General features: G+C 38.6%; 3 protein-coding genes across 3 annotated transcripts; all 3 read left to right on the forward strand.

Moving 5' to 3' along the window:
* Positions 1–2,866: 2,866 nt before the first annotated feature.
* Positions 2,867–6,847, forward strand: LOC140798985 (putative disease resistance protein RGA4). The gene is made up of 2 exons (XM_073153079.1): positions 2,867–4,418; positions 4,482–6,847. Exons 1-2 carry the CDS (start codon positions 2,867–2,869, stop codon positions 6,845–6,847), a joined length of 3,918 nt encoding a protein of 1,305 aa, XP_073009180.1.
* A 2,513-nt stretch (positions 6,848–9,360) lies between these two features.
* On the forward strand, positions 9,361–13,569 carry LOC140799391 (putative disease resistance protein RGA3). Its single transcript, XM_073153721.1, has 2 exons — positions 9,361–9,586; positions 9,747–13,569. Exons 1-2 carry the CDS (start codon positions 9,505–9,507, stop codon positions 13,256–13,258), a joined length of 3,594 nt encoding a protein of 1,197 aa, XP_073009822.1. The 5' UTR covers positions 9,361–9,504; the 3' UTR covers positions 13,259–13,569.
* A 4,349-nt stretch (positions 13,570–17,918) lies between these two features.
* Positions 17,919–25,454, forward strand: LOC140798987 (uncharacterized). Its single transcript, XM_073153082.1, has 2 exons — positions 17,919–21,957; positions 23,519–25,454. The coding sequence occupies exons 1-2, from the start codon at positions 17,992–17,994 to the stop codon at positions 25,247–25,249; spliced, it is 5,697 nt and encodes a 1,898-aa protein (XP_073009183.1). The 5' UTR covers positions 17,919–17,991; the 3' UTR covers positions 25,250–25,454.
* The last annotated feature ends 593 nt before the right edge of the window (positions 25,455–26,047 follow it).

The following is a 26,047-nucleotide window of genomic DNA, read 5'->3' on the forward strand; positions in this document are numbered from 1 at the left end:
TATGTTAGCTATATGCTCGTAGAATGTTTTTACTGCTTGGATGACCGTATGAATATGGATTTAGCTTTTCCTTGGCAAAATTTTCCAACATATGGTAATGCCAGATACTCTCTATTTCATGAATGTGCATCACCTGACAGACAAAGACCCCCATGAGAATAGTAAGGAAAGATCAGAATAGAGAGTTGAGAACGGCCTGATAGTAAGACTTCAGGGTTTTGGGGATTTTAATTTTGAATGGCTGTCCCATAGCTAAATTTGGGCTGAAGTGAAAAGACCATTCAGGTAATGTTGATGTCTTCTCTAGTGATATGCTTCTAAGATATAGCCATTTCAAGAATTTTCTGATATTTGAAGTTGTTTCATTTTCACATGAGTAGAGATTTTGCACTGTGTGGTGCATTAAATATCATTCATTTAGTGGTTGAACTAATAGCCTATGAGTTTTTAGAGCTTTGCAATTTGTCAGCCAATGGAAAGGCATGTCCAACGAGTTAAAAGTCAACTGTTGAACTTGTTTATGTCTCTCAAATAGATCCAGGGGACAAATTCGGGAGCTTTATGTTCTTTATCAAGGGCCTAACTAGTTGGTAGTGTAATGTAACTTATGTAGACATATTGAGTGGGATCATCTGAGACTTGACTATGTAGCTGGGATTGATGGACAATGAAGGGTATCTACATACTAACAAAATTGCTTGTTGACTTGAGCTGCTTGTGTGTCATGCAGTAGACGAGCTTCATTTAGCTGGACCTGAGATTGTTCTTTCTAAGTTTATTTGCCAATGAGATAGTTTTCAGATGTTATTTTTTTCTTTGGACTAGAGTAACCTATGTGCCATATAAAGGGAAGAAAGCATGCAAGTTTGGCTACTTTTACACTTGAATTTGCTTGCACACCCTTTTTTCTTGAAGTTCTTAAGCTAAATTTATGAGCAAGGAGAATGTTCTAATAAATAAGAGGAATTTAAGGATAGACTGGGAGCTTTCAATAGTTATAGGTAGTCTTTGTTCTCTGGTGCTGGAGATGGTGACTTGATAATATCCAATAGTTTACATTGTAAACATAGAAAGAGGGGAGACCTGATACCATAGTGTGGTTTAACTCGGGGGACTGATGACTTGAAGGGACTCCTAATTTAGCAGAACTGAACATTGGAATGCAGAGTGAACACCATTCTTTGCTTATCTGAATATTTTCCTCCTGTGGAATGATATAAACTTGGTGAGTTTTTCCACTTTTATATGGTTTTCATGTAGTATGTGATTTTAGGGGACATGTACTGCTCATTATGAGCTTTCTTGTGATCCTTTTATTCTGTTTTGGATTGATTTGGTCAGGAGACCAGTTCAATGATCTCATCAAGCTAATCTCTGTGCTGGTTATTTATTGAGATGATGTTGGTTGCTTACATATTGTTCTGTATCACAATTTATTTTCCTTCTCTGGTTCACATGAAAATGCATGCTCTTATTGGATTGATAATTATCTTTGATGTCTGTAATTTATTTTGCACTAAAATGTTGCAGTGAACACAGTAGTTTTTAGCCTGGATTGTTTGCAAGTATGAATTTTCTTTTAGGGAAAAGATAGCAGGCAGAATTTTCTTCAAAACATTGGAGAGTTGCAAAATCTGATAACAAAGGAAGGGATATCAAGTCCTAACAACTTAAAAATAAAGCATAGTGCCCAACAACACAAGGGTGATAGGTTGAGATCGACAATCCATCCTTTGAACAAGCTCTCTGTACTTGAGTAAATCACATATTTGGTTACATAAGATTAGCATAACACTAAGTCCTGATATTATATGTTATGTAATATAAAATAGTAATTGAGCATAGCTTACTAAACAAGCTTGACTTGTTTTAACGAACCAAGCTTGATCGAGCCGAACTCAACCCAGACCAGCTCAATTATTTTTGATGGCCCTAATAATCATGTTTATTATCTTAACCTATTTAATATATTTATACCCCGCCAACTCGATTATGACTCCGGTAACCAATTTATCACCCAAATAAATCTATTTATAATTCGAGTAAACTTAAATAATTCGTCTAACCCATTCATCTAACTCATTTAACCTGCTTAATATATGGATCATATGATAAAGCTTAAACTTGAACAAATCCGACATACTTGCTATCTCTAAATTGAAAGACCCTTTTTTATTTTGTAAATGTAAATTTAACCTAGTTTTCATTGGCCCATACAGCAGGGAATGCAGCTAAGACTAGTTACCCATAGAGGGGTAGAAGTCTTGCATTTCTTAATCAGACTCTGGAGCAACTATTTGATTTGTAATTTTATCTAACACTGATAAATATAACACACTTCATAGATAATTAATTTTTTTTAAATGATTATGAGTTTGTAAAATAATTATAGATTAAATAAAAGAATTTAATCTTTTTAATATATAGATTAGATAACTGAATTGATATTTTTAAGAAATGAGCATAATAATCTAAGCAATGCTCATGTAGTAGTGCACTGAAAAATTCACTAAAAATTAAGGGGGGCTGCATTATAAGATCTACCAACTCTTGGAGTACGTTGATGATAGCTTCCAATAATTGTGACCCACCACCTACTTTAAACAAACTTCCACACAGCTAACTTAGCTGTGCATAAAAGATAATACTTTCTCTAATGTGACAGCTCACACCCTCAATAATTTATGCTAGAGAAAGGGATACTTACAAAATAGCATCGTCTTGTATTTGGATGATGAAAAAGAGGCAAAGGTGGGTTGGACTGTGTGGTCTTCCTTTGCCTCTTCTTCTGCGTTGTCTCGCTTGTCTAAGTTTTTGCTGCATCTCATTCTTTCTCTCTCTTTGGAGCTTGTTTAGCAAATCAACAATGGCGGAGGCTGTAGTGATCTCGGTAGCAAGCTGGGTGGCATCTCCAATAGTCAGTAGGCTACTCACCGAAGGCTTGAACTACCTTGGTGAGCTTGGTGACGCCGACGTCAAGGAAAGACTGGAGAATCTGGAGACCACCATCCTCCCCCAATTCCATCTCGTGATCGAGGCTGCGGAGAGGAGCAACGACGACCACAAGGCTAAGCTAAAGCTATGGCTGAGGAAGCTCAAGGATGCCGTGTACGAGGCGGAGGACATGCTGGATTTGTGCAAATACCAGCTTCTTGAGGAGAAGGTGCACGATCTCAATTCTAATTCCATATCTAAACCTTTCAGGAAAGTTGGGAGAGGGCTGTCCAAGATCCTTTCCCATCAAAACAAGAAGCTAAGAGAAAGCTTGATTAAGCTAGAGAATGTCGCCGCTGAAGCCATAAAATTTTATGAACACTTCTTGGGAGGAATGGGAATTAGAAGCATAACAGCCAATGATACTACCCGTGCAAGTGGAGTAAATGTCACCACTTCACTACCCCCACAGTATGTGATTGGAAGGGACGAGGAGCGCGACAAGATAATAGATAAATATTTACTAGATTCATCTGAAGATTGTGAACCTGAATTGAGCATAGTTAGCAGAAGAAACTACTCGGTTGTTGTCATAACTGACATCGGGGGTGCCGGTAAGACTACTCTCGCACAACTCATCTATAATGATCAAAGAGTTGTCGACAATTTTGGGATTAAGATGTGGGTCTGCATGTCCCGCAAGCTCGATGTCTTTAAACTCACAAGGGAGATGATAGAGTCTGCTTCCAAAGAAGAATGTCCTCGTCTTGAGAATCTCGATGCGCTGCAAAGTACCCTTACAGATATAATAAAATCAAAGAGAGTACTACTTGTATTAGACGATGTCTGGTGCTACAAATCAGAAAATAAGATGGAATGGGAACAACTTCTTGCTCCATTAGGTTTTGGAGAGAGGGGAAGCAAGATCTTAGTGACTTCAAGACCAGAGAATATATCAAATATGCCAGTAGAATTGCATACTCAAAATATCATGAAACTGAAAGATCTAGAGAAGGATGAATTTGTCTCACTTTTCATGCATCATGCTTTTAGAGGGACCAAATTAAGTGAATCTCATCTACAGGAGGAGCTAGAGAAGATAGGAAAACAGATTTTGCAAAAGTTGTGTAAATCTCCTTTGGCGGCAAAAGCAGTGGGTGGACAATTGAGTAAAAGATTGCAACCTAACTTTTGGAGAGCTGCTCTCGAACAAGATAATTTGGGTGATACTCAAAAAGCTCTAATGTGGAGTTACCATCGCTTAGATGCTCCCCTTCAACGTTGCTTCTCCTATTTCAGCCTATTTCCTAAAGGCCATACTTTCAAAAGAAAAGAAATGATTCATCTATGGATGGCTGAAGGCTTCATCAATCCCTCGGATAAGGGTAAGCGAACGGAGGACATAGGGAATGATTATTTTGATGAGTTAGTATCTGGTTCATTTTTGCAACTATTGGAGAACTATGGCTTTACTCAATATTATGGTATGCATGACTTGTTTCACGACTTGGCTGAAAATATTTCAAAAGAAGATTGTTTTAGAATAGAGGGTGATCAGGCAGAAAAAATTCCTTCAACAATTCGCCATCTCTACATTGGGAGTAAAAGCATGAGGAGAGGGATGTTGAAATTCCACAAATTACAAAACCTACGTACTCTTATTGTTGATGGGGGAGTTTGCAAAAGCGACAGTGATCTTCTTCTAACGGTGATGGAGAAGTCAAAGAAGCTACGTGTTCTGGATCTATCATTTAATGTGAGCATCAAAACATTACCAATATGTATAAGAGATCTAAAGCACTTACGCTACTTAGATCTCAGTTCGAGTAGTGTGGCTGAGTTGCCTATGTCATTGGGTAAACTTCACCATTTGCAAGTATTGAAATCGCCCTATAAAGTTAAAGTTTTACCAAGAAGCTTGAGGAATCTGTTCAATTTGCGGCATTTGAAGGCAGAAGATGAGGCCCTCTCAACATTACCAGATATAGGGAGGCTAACATCCCTCCAGAAATTAATATATTTTGAAGTAAAGAAGGAGAACGGGCATGATATCCGGCAGCTAAAGAACCTAAACGAGCTCAGAAGATCACTTTCTATTTCCGGTCTGGCGAAAGTTGAAGGCAAGGATGAGGCAACTGGAGCCAATCTAAAAGATAAGAAGCATCTCGATAGTTTGTGGTTGAAGTGGGACAGTGGTACTGAGAATAATCGCCGGATGAATTTGGATATGGAAATTGTCGAAGCACTCCAACCTCCTCCAAATCTGACAAAGCTGGAAATTCATGGCTGCAAATCTCTTAGGTGTCCTAGTTGGTTGGCACGCGAAGGATGCCTAGAGAATCTGAAGTCTCTTGGTTTTAAGGACACTTCCTTTAAAGTTCTTCCAACCATTAGCAGCAAATTGTTTCCTCGTTGCCAAGAGCTGGAAATCCGGAGTCTCCCCAACCTCAGGACGCTTCCCATGCTTCCTCAGACTCTTAGGAAGCTAGTAATAAAATCATGTCCATTACTAGTGTTTGTCTCAGAGGAAGAACTACAAAAGAGTGAAGTCAGAAAGGAATCAATAATAACAGTTATACGAAGTCCTCAGCTCGAGATGGCATTTGAATTAATGGGTGATATTCGTAATATAAGAACAATGATAGCAAGAGAATGTTTGGATGTTAAGAAGTTGATGGAATCTGAGAAGGTTGACATACCGGAAGATTTCCAGACATTTGCGACCGCCCTGGAGGGTGAGGAAATGTCAATGCAAGTAGATTATCTTCGTCTTTGGGAGGCATATTGTTGTTGTCAAGAGCAGAGATTAGAAGCTATCTTTCGAAGGCGAGAGCGTAGCGAATTGATCTTGCCCTCAGGGCTCCAACATTTGAAGATTTGCTCTACTAATATAACAGACGGGGCACTATCTCTTTGCCTAGGAGGGCTCGCTTCTCTCAAAACCTTGCGTTTACGGAGAATCAGGACAATAACAACAGTTCCGACCGATCACTTGATGGCATTATGTGATTTACAAATTGTTGGCTGTCATTGTCTTAAATCACTCGGAGGTTTACATGCCTTGCTCTCCTTGAAAGTTCTCTGCATCAACTCTTGCCCCTGCTTGGAGTTGGAGATGATGGAGGGTGAAGGTGGTGGTCGGTTCATCTTTCCACCTTCGTTGCAATCCCTTAGCATTTACAACAGCTGCTGCAATGTGAAGAGATTTGCCATAGGAGATCTACCAGACCTCCACAGACTACACCTCGACAAATGGTCATCGCTGGCATCTCTGTCACTGTCTGGCTTAACAGCACTTAGGTATTTGGACATCAAGGACTGCCCACAGCTCTCTGCAGTCGATTGCTCCCAAGCACCTAATAATAGCTCCTTGGAGTCCCTAGGAGGAACTGAAGATGTCCCGAAACTCGCAGCAGCTCCTCCCTCCGAGGCTGTCCACTCGTCATCGGTTAAGGATCTTAAAATCAGCTCTTGTGCAACACTCTCGATGCTGCTCTCAGGTAATAATAGTAAATCCCTTGTCATCGGTTTAAGGGGGTTGACTTTGTGGTGTTGTCCTGAAGCATCTTTTCTCGAAGAGCACTTCAGCAGTCTCATCTCTCTCAGGATTCTGTCACTGTACAATTGCCAAGTCCAGTCTCTGCCAAGGATCTTGAAGAGTCTTTCCTCCCTTGAGCATCTTTCCTTGCTAAGTTGCCCACATATCTCATCGTTGTCCGATTTGCCTCATTCTCTCCTTTACCTGTCTATGCATAACTGCCCCGGTATCTTGTCATTGCCGGTGCGTCTGCCAGAGTCACTTAGGAGTTTTTCTATATCTCGATGTCCAGTCTTGAAGGAGCGGTGCCGAGAACCTAAAGGTGAGGACTGGCCCAAGATCGCCAATATTCCTCGCGTATCCATCTATGATTGACACATGGATCCAATCTAAGCACCATGTTTGAAGCTTCCCTTCTTCTGTCGTTGCTCTGCTATTAACAGTTCCTCCTCCTTGATAATTGATTCTCATCACTTTGGATACTAACCGATGTCATCTTCTTTTGTTTCTCCCAATATTAGCCCTATTTACTTGAAAATGGAGGAGGTGGGACTAATTAGTCATATGTCTTAATCTAATTTGCTCTTCTTCTTAAATAAGTATGTAATTGTTACACTAAGATAGCTTATGTAATTAATGACTAATTATTCCTCCAGACCATACAGCTTACTTGATTGTAATTGTGTCTCTTGGTTCCCCTAAATCTATGATTGAATCATGATCGAATCATGCTGGAAAAATCTTACAGATTTGATTTCTTTTAAGTTAAAGTGAACTTGAAATTCGAAGATTAATTGCATAACGGCTATGTGTGACCACTTTGATTAGTTGCATAACTGCTACTTTTGATGCTTCTCTTCATCCTTGTGTTGGTAAACATGGACATGGACAGTTGCCAAACTGAAGTTTCTATATTGTACGTGAAAGGGCCAGGGAGAAAGTCGGCAAAGCGGAGTGTGGCGTTGCCGTGTTATCCAAGTTCATAATAAATTCGCGAAATCCTTTTTTAGTATCGTCGGCAGGACCAGTAATACCAATGCCGACTTTTCTTAAATGAATCTAAAAAGCGACACAATTCTTACTGCGAAAGATGTGGACTTTTATAATTTAATTATATTATATTTTTTAATTTATTATATAAGATTAGTCTATTATATTCTTTTTAATTTATTATAATTTATCGTTGGAGTTTCTTGATGGTTACATCCCTGTCCTTACTTCGAATACCCAGAATTGCTTGATTTATGAGGTTCGCCTTAGTTGGATCCCTCATTCTCTGCTCTTTGGTTTTTCTCTCTTTAATTCGAATCTTGGAAGCAATTCATGTATCTTGAGTATGCTCATGCTTGTTGTCTTATTACTTGTCGGCTAATCCTTTTTTGTTACTTGATTGTATTCTGTTCGGATTCTTCTCTACTGTTGTTGGTAAAGATCATTCTGTGGACTTTGGGGACATGTACTACTACTCATTATTAGCTTTCTTTGTGATCCTTTTATTTTGTTTTGGATTGATTTGGTCAGGAGACCAGTTTAATGATCTCATTAAACTAATCTCTGTGCTGCTTATTTTTATTGAGATGATGTTGGTTGCTTGCATATTGTCCTGTATCGCAATTTATTTTCCTTCACTTGTTCACATGAAAATGCATGCTCTTATTTGTTTAATAATTCTCTCTGATGTCTGCAAGCATGAATTTATTTTGCATTAAAATGATGCAGTGAACACTGTAGTTTTTAGCCTGGATTTTTTGAAAGTTCATATCTACATTTTTATCTGCTCGCAAAATCATAATAGCCTTCAACTTTTTATTTTTATTTTATTTTTTTGAGGGGAAAGATCGTAGGTATAATTTTATTTAAAATATTAAGAGGTATAAAATCTGATAGCAAAGAAAGGATATTAAACCCTAACAACTCAAAAATAAAGCTTAATGCCCAACAATAAATAAGGGTGATAGGTCTCACCTGTTCATCTAACTCAATACTTATGTTTAATAAACGAGTTATATGCGTGTGAACTAACTCCATAATGTGGGGAATGTGGCTACGACTAGTTGCCCATAGAAGTCTTGCATTTCTTAATACTACTATTTAATTTGCAAGTTTGCGACCACTAATAAATTCAATGCATTTCATAGATAATTAGTATTTTATCTGTTCCTCTTTTTAAAATGATTATGAGTCTGTAAACTAATCATAGTTTAGACAGATAGATTACGTATCTCTGATATATGGATTGTATAACCGAGTCAGTATTTTTAAAAAACGAGCCACAATAAGTCTTTAAAACATAATTTTATATTGATATAAATAATTGCCCTAAGACATCTAGTATAAGTCGATAGAATTTTTGTTAAGGAAACTTGGAAGATTGCATTTTTAATTAGAAAAAGGAGTATTAAGTAAATAATTATGAAGATGAATCCTTATAATAGGATTTTTTTTTTTACAAAAAAAAAAAAACTTACAGAATTAACGCGTGGATATTAAGGGTGGGTTGCATTAATAAGATCTACCAACTGTTGGAGAACGTTGATGATAGCTTCTAATAATTGTCACCCACCACCTACTTTAAACAAACTTCCACACAGCTAACTTAGCTGTGCATAAAAGATAATACTTTCTCTAATGTGATAGCTCACACCCTCAATAATTCATGCTAGAGAAAGGGATCGTCTTGTATTTGTCAGATGCAGAATAGAGGCAAAGTGGGTTGACTTTGTGGTCTTCCTTTGCCTCTTCTTCTGCGTTGTCTCGCTTGTCTAAAGTTTTTGCTGCATCTCATTCTTTCTTTCTCTCTGGAGCTTGTTTAGTAAATCAACGATGGCGGAGGCTGTAGCGCTTTCAGTAGCAAGGTGGGTGGCATCTCCCATAGTCAGTAGGCTACTCAACGAGGGCTTCAACTACCTTGGCCTTGGGCTTGGCGACGACAGCATCAAGGAAAGACTGGAGACCTCCATCCTTCCCCAATTCCATCTCGTGATCGAGGCTGCGGAGAGGAGCAACGACGACCACAAGGCTGAGCTAAAACTATGGCTGAGGAAGCTCAAGGATGCTATGTACGAGGCAGAGGACATGCTGGATTTGTACAAATACCAGCGTCTCGACAAGAAGGTGCACGATCTCAACTCTAATTCCATATCTAAACCTTTCAGGAAAGTTGGGAGAGGGCTGTCCAAAATCCTTTCAAGTCAAAACAAGAAGCTAAGAAAAAGTTTGATTAAGCTAGAGAACGTTGCTGCTGACGCCATAAAATTCTATGAACACTTCTTAGGAGGACTGCGAATTGGAAACGGAATGACCAATGATATCACCAGTGGAAGTGGAGTAAATTTCACCACCTCACTACCCCCACATTATGTGATTGGAAGAGACGAGGAGCGCGACGAGATAATAGATAAACATTTACTAAACCTATCTAAAGATTGTGAACCTGAATTGAGCATGGTTAGCAGAAGAAACTACTCGGTTATTGTTGTAACTGGCATTGGGGGTGCCGGCAAGACTACTCTTGCACAACTCATCTACAATAATCAAAGAGTTGCCGACAATTTTGGCATTAAGATGTGGGTCTGCATGTCCCGTAAGCTCGATGTCTTTAAACTCACAAGGGAGATGATAGAGTCTGCTTCCAAAAAAGAATGTCCACGTCTTGAGAATCTCGATGTGCTACAGAATACTCTTACAGGTATGATAAAATCAAAGAGGATATTACTTGTATTAGACGATGTTTGGTGCTATAAATCAGAGAATGAGGCGGAATGGGAACAACTTCTTGCTCCTTTAGCTGTTGGAGAGAGGGGAAGCAAGATCTTAGTGACTTCAAGACCAGAGAATATGCCAAATATGCCAGTAGCATTGCATTCCCAAAGTATCATAAAACTGAAGGATCTAGGGGAGGATGAATTTGTCTCACTTTTCATGCATCATGCTTTTAGAGGGACCAAATTAAGTGAATCACATCTACAGGAGGAGCTAGAGAAGATAGGAAAACAGATTTTGCAAAAGTTATGTAAATCTCCTTTGGCGGCAAAAGCAGTGGGTGGACAATTGAGTAAAAGATTGCAACCCAACTTCTGGAGAGCTGCTCTTAAGCAAGACAATTTGAGCAACACTCAAAATGCTCTGATGTGGAGTTACCATCGCCTAGATGCTCCCCTTCAGCGTTGCTTCTCTTATTTTAGCCTATTTCCTAAAGGTTATAAGTTCCAAGAGAAACAGATAGTTCATCTGTGGATGGCTGAATGCTTCATCACTCCCTCGGATAATAGTAAGATAATGGAGGACATCGGAAATGACTATTTTGGTGAGTTAGTATCAGGTTCTTTTTTGCAACCACATAAGGACGACTATGGCAATATTAAATATTATGGTATGCATGACTTATTTCACGACTTGGCTGAAAATATTTCAAAGGAAGACTGTCTTAGAATAGAGGGTGATCATGCAGAAAAAATCCCTTCAACAATTCGCCATCTCTATATTTGGAGTGAAAGTATGAGGAAAGAAAGCTTGGATTTCCATAAATTAGAAAACCTGCGCACTCTTATTGTTGTTGGGCCGTCTAGCAAATTTGACAATGATCTTCTTTTAACTGTGACGAGGAAGTTTAAGAAACTACGTGTCCTGGATCTATCTGAGTGGAGCATCAAAGCATTACCCAAATCTATAAGAGATTTAAAGCATTTACGCTACTTAGATCTCTATTGGAGTGCTGTGTCTGAGTTGCCTGCGTCTTTGGGTAAGCTTTACTACTTGCAATTATTGAGATTGCCCTATGAACATGTAGTATTACCAAGAAGCCTGGGGAATCTATTCAATTTGCGGCATTTGAAGGCAGAAAATGAGGCCCTCTCAACATTACCTGATATAGGGAGGCTAACATCCCTCCAGGAATTAAAATATTTTGAAGTAAAGAAGGAGAAGGGGTATGATATCGGGCAGCTAAAGAACCTGAAAGAGCTCAGAGGATCACTTACTATTTCCGGTCTGGAGAAAGTTGAAGGCAAGGACAGGGCAAATGGAGCCAATCTAAAAATTAAGGAGCATCTCGACATTTTGTGCTTGGAGTGGTGCAACGATAATGAGAGTGATTGCAGGATGAATTTAGATTTGGAGGTTATCGAAGGTCTCCAACCTCCTCCAAATCTGACAGAGCTGAAGATTAGTGGCTGCAAGTCTTTCGGTTGTCCTAGTTGGTTGCTAAGTGAGGGAAACCTAAAGAATTTGAGGTCTCTCAGTTTTGGCGATACTTCATTTGAAGATCTTCCAACCAGTAGCAAATTGTTCCCTCATTGCCAAGAGCTGGAAATCCGTAGTCTCCCCAACCTCAGGACTTTTCCCTTGCTTCCTCAGAGTCTCAGGAAGCTAGTAATAAAATCTTGTCCATTATTGGTATTTGCCTCAGAGGAAGAACTACATAACAGTGATGACAGAACTAAATCTATAATGACAGTTGTACGAAGTTCTCAGCTCAAGTCGGCACTCGAATTAATGGGAGATATTCGTAATATAAGAGAGATGGTAGTAAGAGATTGTTTGGATGTAAAGAAGTTGATGGAATCCGAGAAAGTTGACATACCGAAAGATTTTCAGACATGTGCCACAGCCCTGCAAGGTGAGGAAATGTCAATGCAAGTGGATTATCTTCATATTTGGGAGGCATATTGTCTTTGCCAAGAGCAGAGACTAGAAACAATCTTTGGGAGGCGAGAGAATAGGGAATTGAGGTTGCCCTCAACCCTTCAACATTTGGAGATTGCGTCTACTAATATATCAGATGGGGCACTATCTCTATGCCTAGGAGGGCTCACTTCTCTCAAAACCTTGAAGTTAGAGGGAATCAGGACAATAACAACAATTCCGACTGATCAGTTGATGGTGTTATGTGATCTAGAAATTATTGACTGCCATTGTCTTAAAACTCTCGGAGGCTTACTTGCCCTGCTCTCCTTGAAAAGACTCAAAATCTCCTCCTGCCCCTGCTTGGAGTTGGAGATGATGGGGAGTGAAGTTGGTCGGGTCATCTTTCCACCTTCGCTGCAATCCTTTAGCGTTAGCTTCTGCTGCAATGTGAAAAGATTTGCCATAGGAGATCTACCAGACCTACACACTCTGATCCTCGACAACTGGTCATCGCTGGCATCTCTGTCACTGTTTGGCCTAACAACACTTCGGAAATTGAGTATCACAGATTGCCCACAGCTCTCTGCACTGGATTGCTCCCAAGCACATAACGATAGCTCCTTGGGGTCCCTAGGAGGAATTGAAGATGTCCCGAAACTCGTAGCAGCTCCTCCCTCCGAGGCTTTCCACTTGTCATCAATTGAGCAGCTTGAAATTAGCTCTTGTGCAACACTCTCGATGCTGCTCTCTGGTAATAATAGTAAACGCCTTGTCGGTTTAAGGGAGTTGTTCTTGTGGTCTTGTCCTGAAGAATCTTTCCACGAAGAGCACTTCAATTGTCTCATCTCCCTCAAGAGTCTGCTGTTATACGATTGCAAAGTCCAATCTTTATCAAGGATCTTGAAGAGCCTCTCCTCCCTTGAGCAGCTAGAGCTATACAAGTGCCCATATATCGCATCACTGTCCGATTTGCCAAATTCTCTCCTTAGCCTGGATTTTTTGAAAGAGTGCCCCGGTATCTTGTCATTGTCGACGCGTCTGCCGGAGTCACTTTTGTGTATTTCAATGTCCGGTTGCCCAGTCTTGGAGGAGCGGTGCCGAGAACCTAAAGGTGAGGACTGGCCCAAGATCGCCCATATTCCTCGTATATACTATTGTTGATTGACACATGAATCCAATCTAAGCACCATGTTTGAAGCTTCTCTTCTTCTGTTGTTGCTCTGCCACCATTACCAGTTCCTTCCCCTTGATATAATTAATTCTCATCACTTTGGCTTAGTAACCATATTACTACTGCCGATGGCATCTTCTTTTGTTTATCTCACTTGTAGCCTTGTTGCAATCTATATTCCTCTTGTATTTACTTGAAAAACGGAGTAGGGGGGGTGGAGGACTAATTAGTCATATGTAAATGAATTAAGAAGATTATTCTTCTTTGTAATTAAATTGCTATTAGTCTTCTTGCCAAATAAGATTAACTACTGCAAACTGTTACTACTTTCATGAGAAAGATATTTCAAGGAACTCCAAAATTAAGACCCCCAAAGGAAATATGAACTTGATTACTTGGATTGTAGTTTTACCAGAGCTGCCATATTAAACCCTAGAAATCCAAGTGCCTCTCTTGTTATCAAATAAAGCCATAATTATAGTACAGGACTTTCTACTCTCTTGACACAGTGATCAATTTAAGGCTTAATAACTCTTTGTTGTCTTATACTTACACTTAGTATTACTTTACCACTTCTCAAAATAAAAGCATTACAAATTACCCTCCTAATTAAACTTTTGGAAACCACTAACCTCTCATACGCCTGATGAAAGATATTATACAATTACCTTTTAAGGGATCTATCAAGAAATCTTTCTAACATATTCTATTCTTAGATCAATCAAGGGACGGAATTGTTATTGCACATGCATTACTTGTTTACCAGTTAATTTAGGCCTAAAAATTAGGGACAATTTCAGTATATATTCTTAAAAGGATCATGAAGTCAGCTATTAGCACTAATTGAGAACTTTTCAACACATATATCATTTGAAATTTAAGTGGTAGTTGAGATTTGATAGAAGAACAAAATTTAGAAAAATTTATATTTAACACCTTGTCTTTTTAATAAATTTACAGTCTACACACAGTATTTTAACTGCTTACAAATTGAGCACTATATTTTAGCAAATATATACAGAAAACACCATGTTGTTATTTTCGTTTATTAAACTTAATCAAATCCTAGGTTAAATTAACTATACTGAAAAAAATTTGCACTAAAAGAGAGGAAGAAAGAAAATGTGAACTAAGAGTATTTTAGTTATTTTTTAAAAAAATATTTAAAGTTGATCCGAATTTTTTTTCTGTTGCTTTTGAAGGATAAGATTATAATCACATATAATTTAGGGTTATTTGCACCAAAAACTAATTTAGTTTTTGATTTTTGCCACGCAGAGTCATTTTTTATTTTTCTTACACTTAGACTTTTTTTCTTACTTTTCTTTCAACTTTGTTCTTTTAATTATTTAGTACATCAGTAAATATTAATGGGACACTATAAGTGAGCGAGAGAGACAAATGGTTTCGTACTCATCTTCACATTTATCTTCATCTTCTTCTTCTTCTTTATCTTTTACTTTATATGTTGCTGTTAATTCTTCTTCTACTACTATTGTTGTTTATTTTTCTATCTCATAATCTTTTTTTTTCTGTACAAGTTTATATAATCACGCTTTAATTAATAAAATAAATAATTAATCAGAGATAATTGTCATATAATTATGATTTGTTAAATAATAAAAAAATATAATTCTGCATGATTATTATTTGATATAAATTTAAATGGTGAAATATGTAATTATGTAGTGTACAAAAAGTGTATAAAAAATAATAAAAATTGTTATTATATTTATTTAAGTTGCTAATATATTTTCTCCTTTTTTTTTCTTCTTCTTTCTTCTAGGAGTTAAAAGTCAATTGTTGAACTTGTTTACGTCTCTTGAATAGATCCAGGGGACAAATTCAGGAGCTTTATCTTCTTTATCAAGGGCCTAACTAGTTGGTAGTGTAATGTAACTTATGTAGACTTATTGAGCGGGATCATCCGAGGACTTGACTATGTAGCTGGGATTGATGGACAATGAAGGGTATCTACATACTAACAAAATTGCTTGTTGAGTTGAGCTGTTTGTGTGTCATGCAGTTGCCAAGCTTCATTAGCTGAACCAGAGATTGTTCTTTCTAAGTTTATTTGCCAATGAGATAGTTTTCAGATGTTATTTTTTTCTTTGGACTAGAATAACCTATGTGCTATATAAAGGGAAGAAAGCATGCAAGTTTGGCTACTTTTTTACACGTGAATTTGGTTGCACAGCCTTTCTTCTTGAAGTTCTTAAGTTAAATTTATGAGCAAGGAGAATGTTCTAATAAATAAGACGAATTTAAGGATAGACAGGGAGCTTTCAATAGTTATAGGTTGTCTATGTTCTCTGATGCCAGAGACGGTGACTTGATAATATCAAATCATAGTTTCTACTTTCGATCGATCCCAATCCAGGCCGAAACCAGCCGGCCCTGCTATAGCAGTTGCTGCAGGTCGGTTGTTAGCTATTGCAAGCCAGCTGCAAGAGTTGCTGTCAGCAGTAGTAGAGAGAAAGGGAGAGAGGGAAAAAGGAAGAAAGAGTGTGAGTGTTAGTGAGGGAGAGAGAGAGGGAAAAATAAAAAGAAAGAGAAAGTGAGGAAGACGGTGGGATATCTTAGACTAACATTTAGAGGGATATGAAAGAAGAGAGGGAGGAAGAGAGATTTTTTACTTTTTAGGCTTTATATGTGAGTAATTATTATTTCTTATTTTCTTATAACTTTTTTAAATTTTTAAAAATTTCTAAATATTTTTAAATAATATTTAAAATTTTATTTAATTAAAATAGTCCAATTCGATACAAATGATCGATATGGCCGATATGGCCGATACATATCATTTTTCCGGACGGCCGATCCCGATCCAGATACCGATTTTCAGAACCTTGTTAATCTAATGGTTTACATTGTAAGCATACAAAGAGGGAAGACCTGATAACATAGTGTGTGGTTTAACTTGGAGGACTGATGACTTGAAGGGACTCCTAATTTAGCAGAACTGAACACTAGAATGCAGAGTGAGCACCATTCTTTGCTTATCTGTATATTTTTCTCCTGTGGAATGATATAAACTTGGTGAGCTTTTCCACTTTTATATGGTTTTCATGTGGTATGTAATTTTAGGGGACATGTACTACTGCTCATTATTAGCTTTCTTGTGATCTTTTTATTTTTATTTTTGGATTGATTTGGTCAGGAGACCAGTTTAATGAAAAATGCTTACATATTGTAGAGATGATGTTGGTTGCTTACATATAACATTCTGTATCACAATTTATTTTCCTTCTCTGGTTCACATGAAAATGCATGCTCTTATTGGATTAATAATTCTCTTTGATGTTTGCAACCATGAATTTATTTTGCATTAAAATGATGCAGTGAACACAGTAATTTTTAGCCTGGCTTTTTTGAAGTTCATATCTACATTTTTATCTGCTCACGAAATCATAATAGCCTTCAACTTTTTATTTTTATTTTATTTTATTTTATTTTGTTGAGGGAAAAGACCGTAGGCATAATTTTATTTAAAACATCAAAGACTTATAAAATTTAATAGCAAAAGGAGGATATCAAATCCTAACAACTCAAAAATAAAGCTTAATGCCCAACAATAAATAAGGGTGATAGGGGACGACCATTTCAACAAGCTCCTAGTACTTAAGTAAATCACACATTTGAATACATAAGATTAGTATAACACTAAGTCTGAATAGTATATATTATAAATTATATAATATAAAATAGTAATCGAGTTAGTTTTTGAACTCCAAATTAGATTGGAGCGTAAGCGTAAGCATCCAAATTAATAAGCTGGCTCGATTATTTTGCTAGCTCTAGTAATCATATTTATTATTTTAATCTATTTAATCTATTTATGACCCCAGCACTAGTATAATTCGAATAACTCATTTATTACCTATAGAAATTTATTTATAATTTTAGTAAATTTGAATAACCCGTCTAACCCATTCATCTAACTCAATCATTCTGTTTAATAAATGAGTCATATGCGTGTGAACAACTCCATAAGGTGGGGAATGCTGCTACAAATAGTTGCCCATAGAAGTCTTGCATTTCTTAATACTACTTTTAATTTGCAAGTTTATTGACCACTAATAAATACAATGTACATAGATAATTAGTATCGTATCTGTTCTACTTTTAAAATAATTATGAGTATAAAAACTAATCATAGATTAGATAAAAATAAATTAGATCTCTTAAATATATAGATCGAATAACTGAGTCAGTGTTTTTAAAAAACAAGCAACAATAAGTGTATAGAACGCAATTTTATGTCGATATAAATAATTGCCATCAAACATCTACTATATGTTGATAGAGTTTTTGTTAAGGAAACCTGGAAGATTGCATTTTGAATTAAAGAAAAGGAGTATTAAGTAAATAATTATGAAGATGAATCCTTATAATAGGAGTTTTGAAAAAAAAAGAGCCTTAGAGGATTAACGCGTGCATATTAAGGGGGGCTGCATTATAAGATCTACCAACTGTTGGAGAAAGCTGATGATAGCTTCGAAATAATTGTGACCCACCACCTACTTTAAACAAACTTCCACACAGCTAACTTAGTTGTGCATAAAAGAGAATACTTTCTCTAATGTGACAGCTCACACCCTCAATAATTCATGCTAGAGAAAGCAATCTTTACCGAATAGATGTAAAAAGAGGCAAAGGTGGGTTGGAGCTTTGCTGCATCTCATTCTTTCTTCCTCTTTGGAGCTTGTTTAGCAAATCAACGATGGCGGAGGCTGCAGCGATCTCGGTAGCAAGGTGGGTGGCATCTCCAATAGTCAGTAGGCTACTCAAGGAAGGCTTCAACTACCTCGGCCTTGAGCTTGGCGACGCCGACGTCAAGGAAAGACTGGAGAATCTGGAGACCACCATCCTCCCCCAATTCCATCTCGTGATCGAGGCTGCGGAGAGGAGCAACGACGACCACAAGGCTAAGCTAAAGCTATGGCTGAGGAAGCTCAAGGATGCCATGTACGAGGCAGAGGACATGCTGGATTTGTGCAAATACCAGCTTCTTGAGGAGAAGGTGCACGATCTCAATTCTGATTCCATATCTAAACCTTTCAGGAAAGTTGGGAGAGGGCTGTCCAAGATCCTTTCAAGTCAAAACAAGAAACTAAGAGAAAGCTTGACTAAGCTAGAGAATGTCGCCGCCGAAGCCATAAAATTTCATGAATACTTCTTAGGAGAAGTGGGAATTAGAAGCATAACAGCCAATGATACCACCGGTGCAAGTGGAGTAAATGTCACTACTTCACTACCCCCACATTATGTGATTGGAAGGGACGAGGAGCGCGACGAGATAATAGATAAATATTTACTAGATTCATCTGAAGATTGTGAACCTGAATTGAGCATAGTTAGCAGAATCAACTACTCGGTTGTTATCGTAACTGGCATCGGGGGTGCCGGTAAGACTACTCTCGCACAACTCGTCTATAATGATCAAAGAGTTATCGATAATTTTGGGATTAAGATGTGGGTCTGCATGTCTCGCAAGCTCGATGTCTTTAAACTCATAAGGGAGATGATAGAGTCTGCTTCCAAAAATGAATGTCCTCATCTTAAAAATCTCGATGCGCTGCAAAGTACCCTTACAGATATGATAAAATCAAAGAGAGTACTACTTGTATTAGACGATGTCTGGTGCTACAAATCAGAAAATAAGACGGAATGGGAACAACTTCTTGCTCCATTAGCTTTTGGAGAGAGGGGAAGCAAGATCTTAGTGACTTCAAGACCAGAGAATATATCAAATATGCCAGTAGAATTGCGTACTCAAAGTATCATGAAACTGAAGGATCTAGGGGAGGATGAATTTGTCTCACTTTTCATGCATCATGCTTTTAGAGGGACCAAATTAAGTGAATCTCATCTACAGGAGGAGCTAGAGAAGATAGGAAAACAGATTTTGCAAAAGTTGTGTAAATCTCCTTTGGCGGCAAAAGCAGTGGGTGGACAATTGAGTAAAAGATTGCAATCCAACTTCTGGAGAGCTGCTCTCGAGCAAGATAATTTGAGCGATGCTCAAAAAGCTCTAATGTGGAGTTACAATCGCTTAGATGCTCCTCTTCAACGTTGCTTCTCCTATTTCAGCCTATTTCCTAAAGGCCATACTTTCAAAATGGAAAAGATGATTCATCTATGGATGGCTGAAGGCTTCATCAATCCCTCGGATAAGGGTAAGCGAATGGAGGACATAGGGAATGATTATTTTGATGAGTTAGTATCTGGTTCATTTTTGCAACTATTGGAGAACTATGGCTATGGTATGCATGACTTGTTTCACGACTTGGCTGAAAATATTTCAAAAGAAGATTGTTTTAGAATAGAGAGTGATCAGGCAGAAGAAATTCCTTCAACAATTCGCCATCTCTATATTCGGGGTGAAAGCATGAGGAGAGGGATGTTGAAATTCCACAAATTACAAAACTTGCGTACTCTTATTGTTGCTGGGCCAGTTAGCAAAATTGACAGTGATCTTCTTCTAACGGTGATGGAGAAGTCAAAGAAGCTACGTGTTCTGGATCTATCATTTAATGTGAGCATCAAAACATTACCTAAATGTATAAGAGATCTAAAGCACTTACGCTACTTAGATCTCCGGTTTAGTAGTGTGGCTGAGTTGCCTATGTCATTGGGTAAACTTCACCATTTGCAAGTATTGAAATCGCCCTATAAAGTTAAAGTTTTACCAAGAAGCTTGAGGAATCTGTTCAATTTGCGGCATTTGAAGGCAGAAGATGAGGCCCTCTCAACATTACCAGATATAGGGAGGTTAACATACCTCCAGGAATTAGAATATTTTGAAGTAAAGAAGGAGAACGGGCATGATATCCGGCAGCTAAAGAACCTAAACGAGCTCAGAAGATCACTTACTATTTCCGGTCTGGAGAAAGTTGAAGGCAAGGATGAGGTAACTGGAGCCGATCTAAAAGATAAGAAGCATCTCGATAGTTTGTGCTTGAAGTGGTACAGTGATACTGAGAGTGATCGCCGGACGAATTTGGATATGGAAATTGTAGAAGCTCTCCAACCTCCTCCAAATCTGACAAAGCTGGAAATTCATGGCTGCAAATCTCTTAGGTGTCCTAGTTGGTTGTCACGCGAAGGATGCCTAGAGAATCTGAAGTCTCTTGGTTTTAACGACACTTCCTTTAAAGTTCTTCCAACCATTAGCAGCAAATTGTTTCCTCGTTGCCAAGAGCTGGAAATCCGGAGTCTCCCCAACCTCAGGATGCTTCCCTTGCTTCCTCAGACCCTTAGGACGCTAGTAATAGAATCATGTCCATTACTAGTGTTTGTCTCAGAGGAAGAACTACAAAAGAGTGAAGTCAGAAAGGAATCAATAATAACAGTTATACGAAGTCCACAGCTCGAGATGGCATTTGAATTAATGGGTGATATTCGTAATATAAGAACAATGATAGCAAGCGATTGTTTGGATGTTAAGAAGTTGATGGAATCTGAGATGGTTGACATACCGGAAGATTTCCAGACATTTGCGACCGCCCTGGAGGGTGAGGAAATGTCAATGCAAGTAGATTATCTTCGTCTTTGGGAGGCATATTGTTGTTGTCAAGAGCAGAGATTAGAAGCTATCTTTCGAAGGCGAGAGCGTAGCGAATTGATCTTGCCCTCAGAGCTCCAACATTTGAAGATTTGCTCTACTAATATAACGGACGGGGCACTATCTCTTTGCCTAGGAGGGCTCTCTTCTCTCGATACCTTGAAGTTACGGAGAATCAGGACAATAACAACAGTTCCGACCGATCACTTGATGGCATTATGTGATTTAGAAATTGTTGGCTGTCATTGTCTTAAATCACTCGGAGGCTTACATGCCTTGCTCTGCTTGAAAGATCTCCACATCTCTTCTTGCCCCTGCTTGGAGTTGGAGATGATGGAGGGTGAAGGTGGTGGTCGGTTCATCTTTCCACCTTCGTTGCAATCCCTTGACGTTTACAACAGCTGCTGCAATGTGAAGAGATTTGCCATAGGATATCTACCAGACCTCCACAGACTACACCTCGACAAATGGTCATCGCTGGCATCTCTGTCACTGTCTGGCCTAACAGCACTTAGGTATTTGGACATCAAGGACTGCCCACAGCTCTCTGCAGTCGATTGCTCCCAAGCACCTAATAATAGCTCCTTGGAGTCCCTAGGAGGAACTGAAGATGTCCCGAAACTCGCAGCAGCTCCTCCCTCCGAGGCTGTCCACTCGTCATCGGTTAAGGATCTTAAAATCAGCTCTTGTGCAACACTCTCGATGCTGCTCTCAGGTAATAATAGTAAATCCCTTGTCATCGGTTTAAGGGGGTTGACTTTGTGGTGTTGTCCTGAAGCATCTTTTCTCGAAGAGCACTTCAGCAGTCTCATCTCTCTCAGGAGTCTGTCACTGTACAATTGCCAAGTCCAGTCTCTGCCAAGGATCTTGAAGAGCCTTTCCTCCCTTGAGCATCTTATCTTGGATGATTGCCCGAATATCTCATCGTTGACCGATTTGCCTCATTCTCTCCTTTCCCTTACTTTGATAGAGTGCCCCGGTATCTCGTCATTGCCGGTTCATCTGCCGGGTTCACTTAGGAGTTTTGGTATATCTGGATGTCCAGTCTTGAAGGAGCGGTGCCGAGAATCTAAAGGTGAGGACTGGCCCAAGATCGCTCATATTCCTTCTGTATGGATCAGTGATTGACACATGGATCCAATCTAAGCACCATGTTTGAAGCTTCTCTTCTTCTGTCGTTGCTCTGCTATTAACAGTTCCTCCTCCTTGATAATTGATTCTCATCACTTTGGATACTAACCGATGTCATCTTCGTTTGTTTCTCCCAATATTAGCCCTATTTACTTGAAAATGGAGGAGGTGGGACTAATTAGTCATATGTCTTAATCTAATTTGCTCTTCTTCTTAAATAAGTATGTAATTGTTACACTAAGATAGCTTATGTAATTAATGACTAATTATTCCTCCAGACCATACAGCTTACTTGATTGTAATTGTGTCTCTTGGTTCCCCTAAATCTATGATTGAATCATGATCGAATCATGCTGGAAAAATCTTACAGATTTGATTTCTTTTAAGTTAAAGTGCACTTGAAATTTGAAGATTAATTGCATAACGGCTATGTGTGACCACTTTGATTAGTTGCATAACTGCTACGTTTGATGCTTCTCTTCATCCTTATGTTGGTAAACATGGACATGGACAGTTGCCAAATTGAAGTTTCTATATTGTACGTGAAAGGGCCAGGGAGAAAGTCGGCAAAGCGGAGTATGGCGTTGCCGTGTTATCCAAGTTCATAATAAATTCGCGAAATCCTTTTTTAGTATCGTCGGCAGGACCAGCAGTCCCAACGCCGACTTTTCTTAAATGAATCTAAAAAGCGACACAATTCTTACTGCGAAAGATGTGGACTTTTATAATTTAATTATATTATATTTTTTAATTTATTATATAAGATTAGTCTATTATATTTTTTTAATTTTATTATAATTTATCGTTGGAGTTTCTTGATGGTTACATCCATGTACTTGGTTCGAATACCCAGAATTGCTTGATTTATGAGGCTCGCCTTAGTTGGATCCCTCATTCTCTGCTCTTGGGTTTCTCTCTCTTTAATTCGAATCTTGGAAGCAATTCATGTATCTTGAGTATGCTCATGCTTGTTGTCTTATTACTTGTCGGCTAATCCTTTTTAGTTACTTGATTGTATTCTGTTCGGATTCTTCTCTACTGTTGTTGGTAAAGATCATTCTGTGGACTTTGGACTAGCCATTTTGTTTGTTCAGTAGACGATGATGCCAATTTTTCTATGGATACAATAATAATCTAAACTATGCTCATTTAGTATTCCACTGAAAATTCACTAAGTATTAATACTAACATCCACAAAAGGAACTAAATTAATGACCTACTTAATAGAACTCTTAGTGGTGACTTATTATTAGTCTTGAACTTTTGTTAAGGAAACTCGGAAGAATGCAATTTTGAATTAAGTAAATAATTATGAAGATCAATCAATCCTTATAGAAGTTTAAAAAATAAAATAAAATTATAGAATTAACTCGTGCATTTTAAGGGTGATTTTAGGGGATATGTACTACTCATTATTAGCTTTCTTTGTGATCCTTTTATTTTGTTTTGGATTGATTTGGTCAGGAGACCAGTTTAATGATCTCATTAAACTAATCTCTGTGCTGCTTAATATATGGATCATATGATAAAGCTTAAAGTGTTGTGCTTGAAGTGGGACAGTGGTACTGAGAATAATCGCCGGATGAATTTGGATATGGAAATTGTCGAAGCACTCCAACCTCCTCCAAATCTGACAGAGCTGCTCATTAGTGGCTGCAAATCTCTTAGGTGTCCTAGTTGGTTGGCACGCGAAGGATGCCTAGAGAATCTGAAGTCTCTTGGTTTTAAGGACACTTCCTTTAAAGTTCTTCCAACCATTAGCAGCAAATTGTTTCCTCGTTGCCAAGAGCTGGAAATCCGGAGTCTCCCCAACCTCAGGACGCTTCCCATGCTTCCTCAGACTCTTAGGAAGCTAGTAATAAAATCATGTCCATTACTAGTGTTTGTCTCAGAGGAAGAACTACAAAAGAGTGAAGTCAGAAAGGAATCAATAATAACAGTTATACGAAGTCCTCAGCTCGAGATGGCATTTGAATTAATGGGTGATATTCGTAATATAAGAACAATGATAGCAAGAGAATGTTTGGATGTTAAGAAGTTGATGGAATCTGAGAAGGTTGACATACCGGAAGATTTCCAGACATTTGCGACCGCCCTGGAGGGTGAGGAAATGTCAATGCAAGTAGATTATCTTCGTCTTTGGGAGGCATATTGTTGTTGTCAAGAGCAGAGATTAGAAGCTATCTTTCGAAGGCGAGAGCGTAGCGAATTGATCTTGCCCTCAGGGCTCCAACATTTGAAGATTTGCTCTACTAATATAACAGACGGGGCACTATCTCTTTGCCTAGGAGGGCTCGCTTCTCTCAAAACCTTGCGTTTACGGAGAATCAGGACAATAACAACAGTTCCGACCGATCACTTGATGGCATTATCTGATCTAGAAATCGATAACTGTCATTGTCTTAAATCACTCGGAGGTTTACATGCCTTGCTCTCCTTGAAAGTTCTCTGCATCTCTTCTTGCCCCTGCTTGGAGTTGGAGATGATGGAGGGTGAAGGTGGTGGTCGGTTCATCTTTCCACCTTCGTTGCAATCCCTGAGCGTCCGCGACAACAGCTGCTGCAATGTGAAGAGATTTGCCATAGGAGATCTACCAGACCTCCACAATCTGAGCCTCAGCAAATGGTCATCGCTGGCATCTCTGTCACTGTCTGGCCTAACAGCACTTAGGTATTTGGGCATCAAGGACTGCCCACAGCTCTCTGCAGTCGATTGTTCCCAAGCACCTAATAATAGCTCCTTGGAGTCTCTAGGAGGAACTGACGATGTCCCGAAACTCGCAGCAGCTCCTCCCTCCGAGGCTGTCCACTCGTCATCGGTTAAGGATCTTAAAATCAGCTCTTGTGCAACACTCTCGATGCTGCTCTCAGGTAATAATAGTAAATCCCTTGTTATCGGTTTAAGGGCGTTGACTTTGTCTCATTGTACTGAAGCATCTCTTCTCGAAGAGCACTTCAGCTGTCTCATCTCTCTCAGGCGTCTGTCATTGAACAATTGCCAAGTCCAGTCTCTGCCAAGGATCTTGAAGAGCCTTTCCTCCCTTGAGCATCTTTCCTTGTATCACTGCCCACATATCTCATCTTTGCCTGATTTGCCTCATTCTCTCCTTCACCTGTCTTTGCATGGCTGCCCCGGTATCTTGTCATTGCCGGTGCGTTTGCCAGAGTCACTTAGGAGTTTTTCTATATCTGGATGTCAAGTCTTGGAGGAACGGTGCCGAGAACCTAAAGGTGAGGACTGGCCCAAGATCGCTCATATTCCTCGCGTATTGATCGGTGATTGACACATGGATCCAATCTAAGCACCATGTTTGAAGCTTCTCTTCTTCTGTCGTTGCTCTGCTATTAACAGTTCCTCCTCCTTATAATTAATTCTCATCACTTTGGATTACTAACCGATGTCATCTTCTTTTGTTTCTCCCAATTCTAGCCCTATTTACTTGAAAATGGAGGAGGTGGGTCTAATTAGTCATATGTCTTAATGTAATTCTCTCTTCTTCTTAAATAAGTATGTAATTGTTAAAATAAGTTAGCTTATGTAATTAATGACTAATTATTCCTCCACACCATACAGCTTACTTGATTTTAATTGTTATTCTTGGTTCCCCTAAATCTATGATTGAATCATGATCGAGTCATGCTGGAAAAATCTTACAGATTTGATTTCTTTTAAGTTAAAGTGAACTTGAAATTCGAAGATTAATTGCATAACGGCTATGTGTGACCACTTTGATTAGTTGCATAACTGCTACGTTTGATGCTTCTCTTCATCCTTATGGTGGTAAACATGGACAGTTGCCGAAGTGGCGAAGGAAATTTCTATATTGTACGTGAAAGGGCCAGGGAGAAAGTCGGCAAAGCGGAGTATGGCGTTGCCGTGTTATCCAAGTTCATAATAAATACGCAATCCTTTTTTCGTTTTGTCGGCAGTACCAGTAATACCAACGCCGGCTTTTGCTAATTGCTAAACGAATCTAAAAAGCGACACAATTTTTAATGCGAAAGATGGGGACTTTTACAATTTAATTTAATATAATTTAATTATATAAGATTAGTGTATTATATTGTTTATAGTTATTATG

The sequence above is a fragment of the Typha latifolia genome, chromosome 12 (genome assembly GCF_019914945.1).
Source record: "Typha latifolia isolate L0001 chromosome 12, TyphaL0001v2, whole genome shotgun sequence".
Taxonomy (NCBI): Eukaryota; Viridiplantae; Streptophyta; class Magnoliopsida; order Poales; family Typhaceae; genus Typha; species Typha latifolia.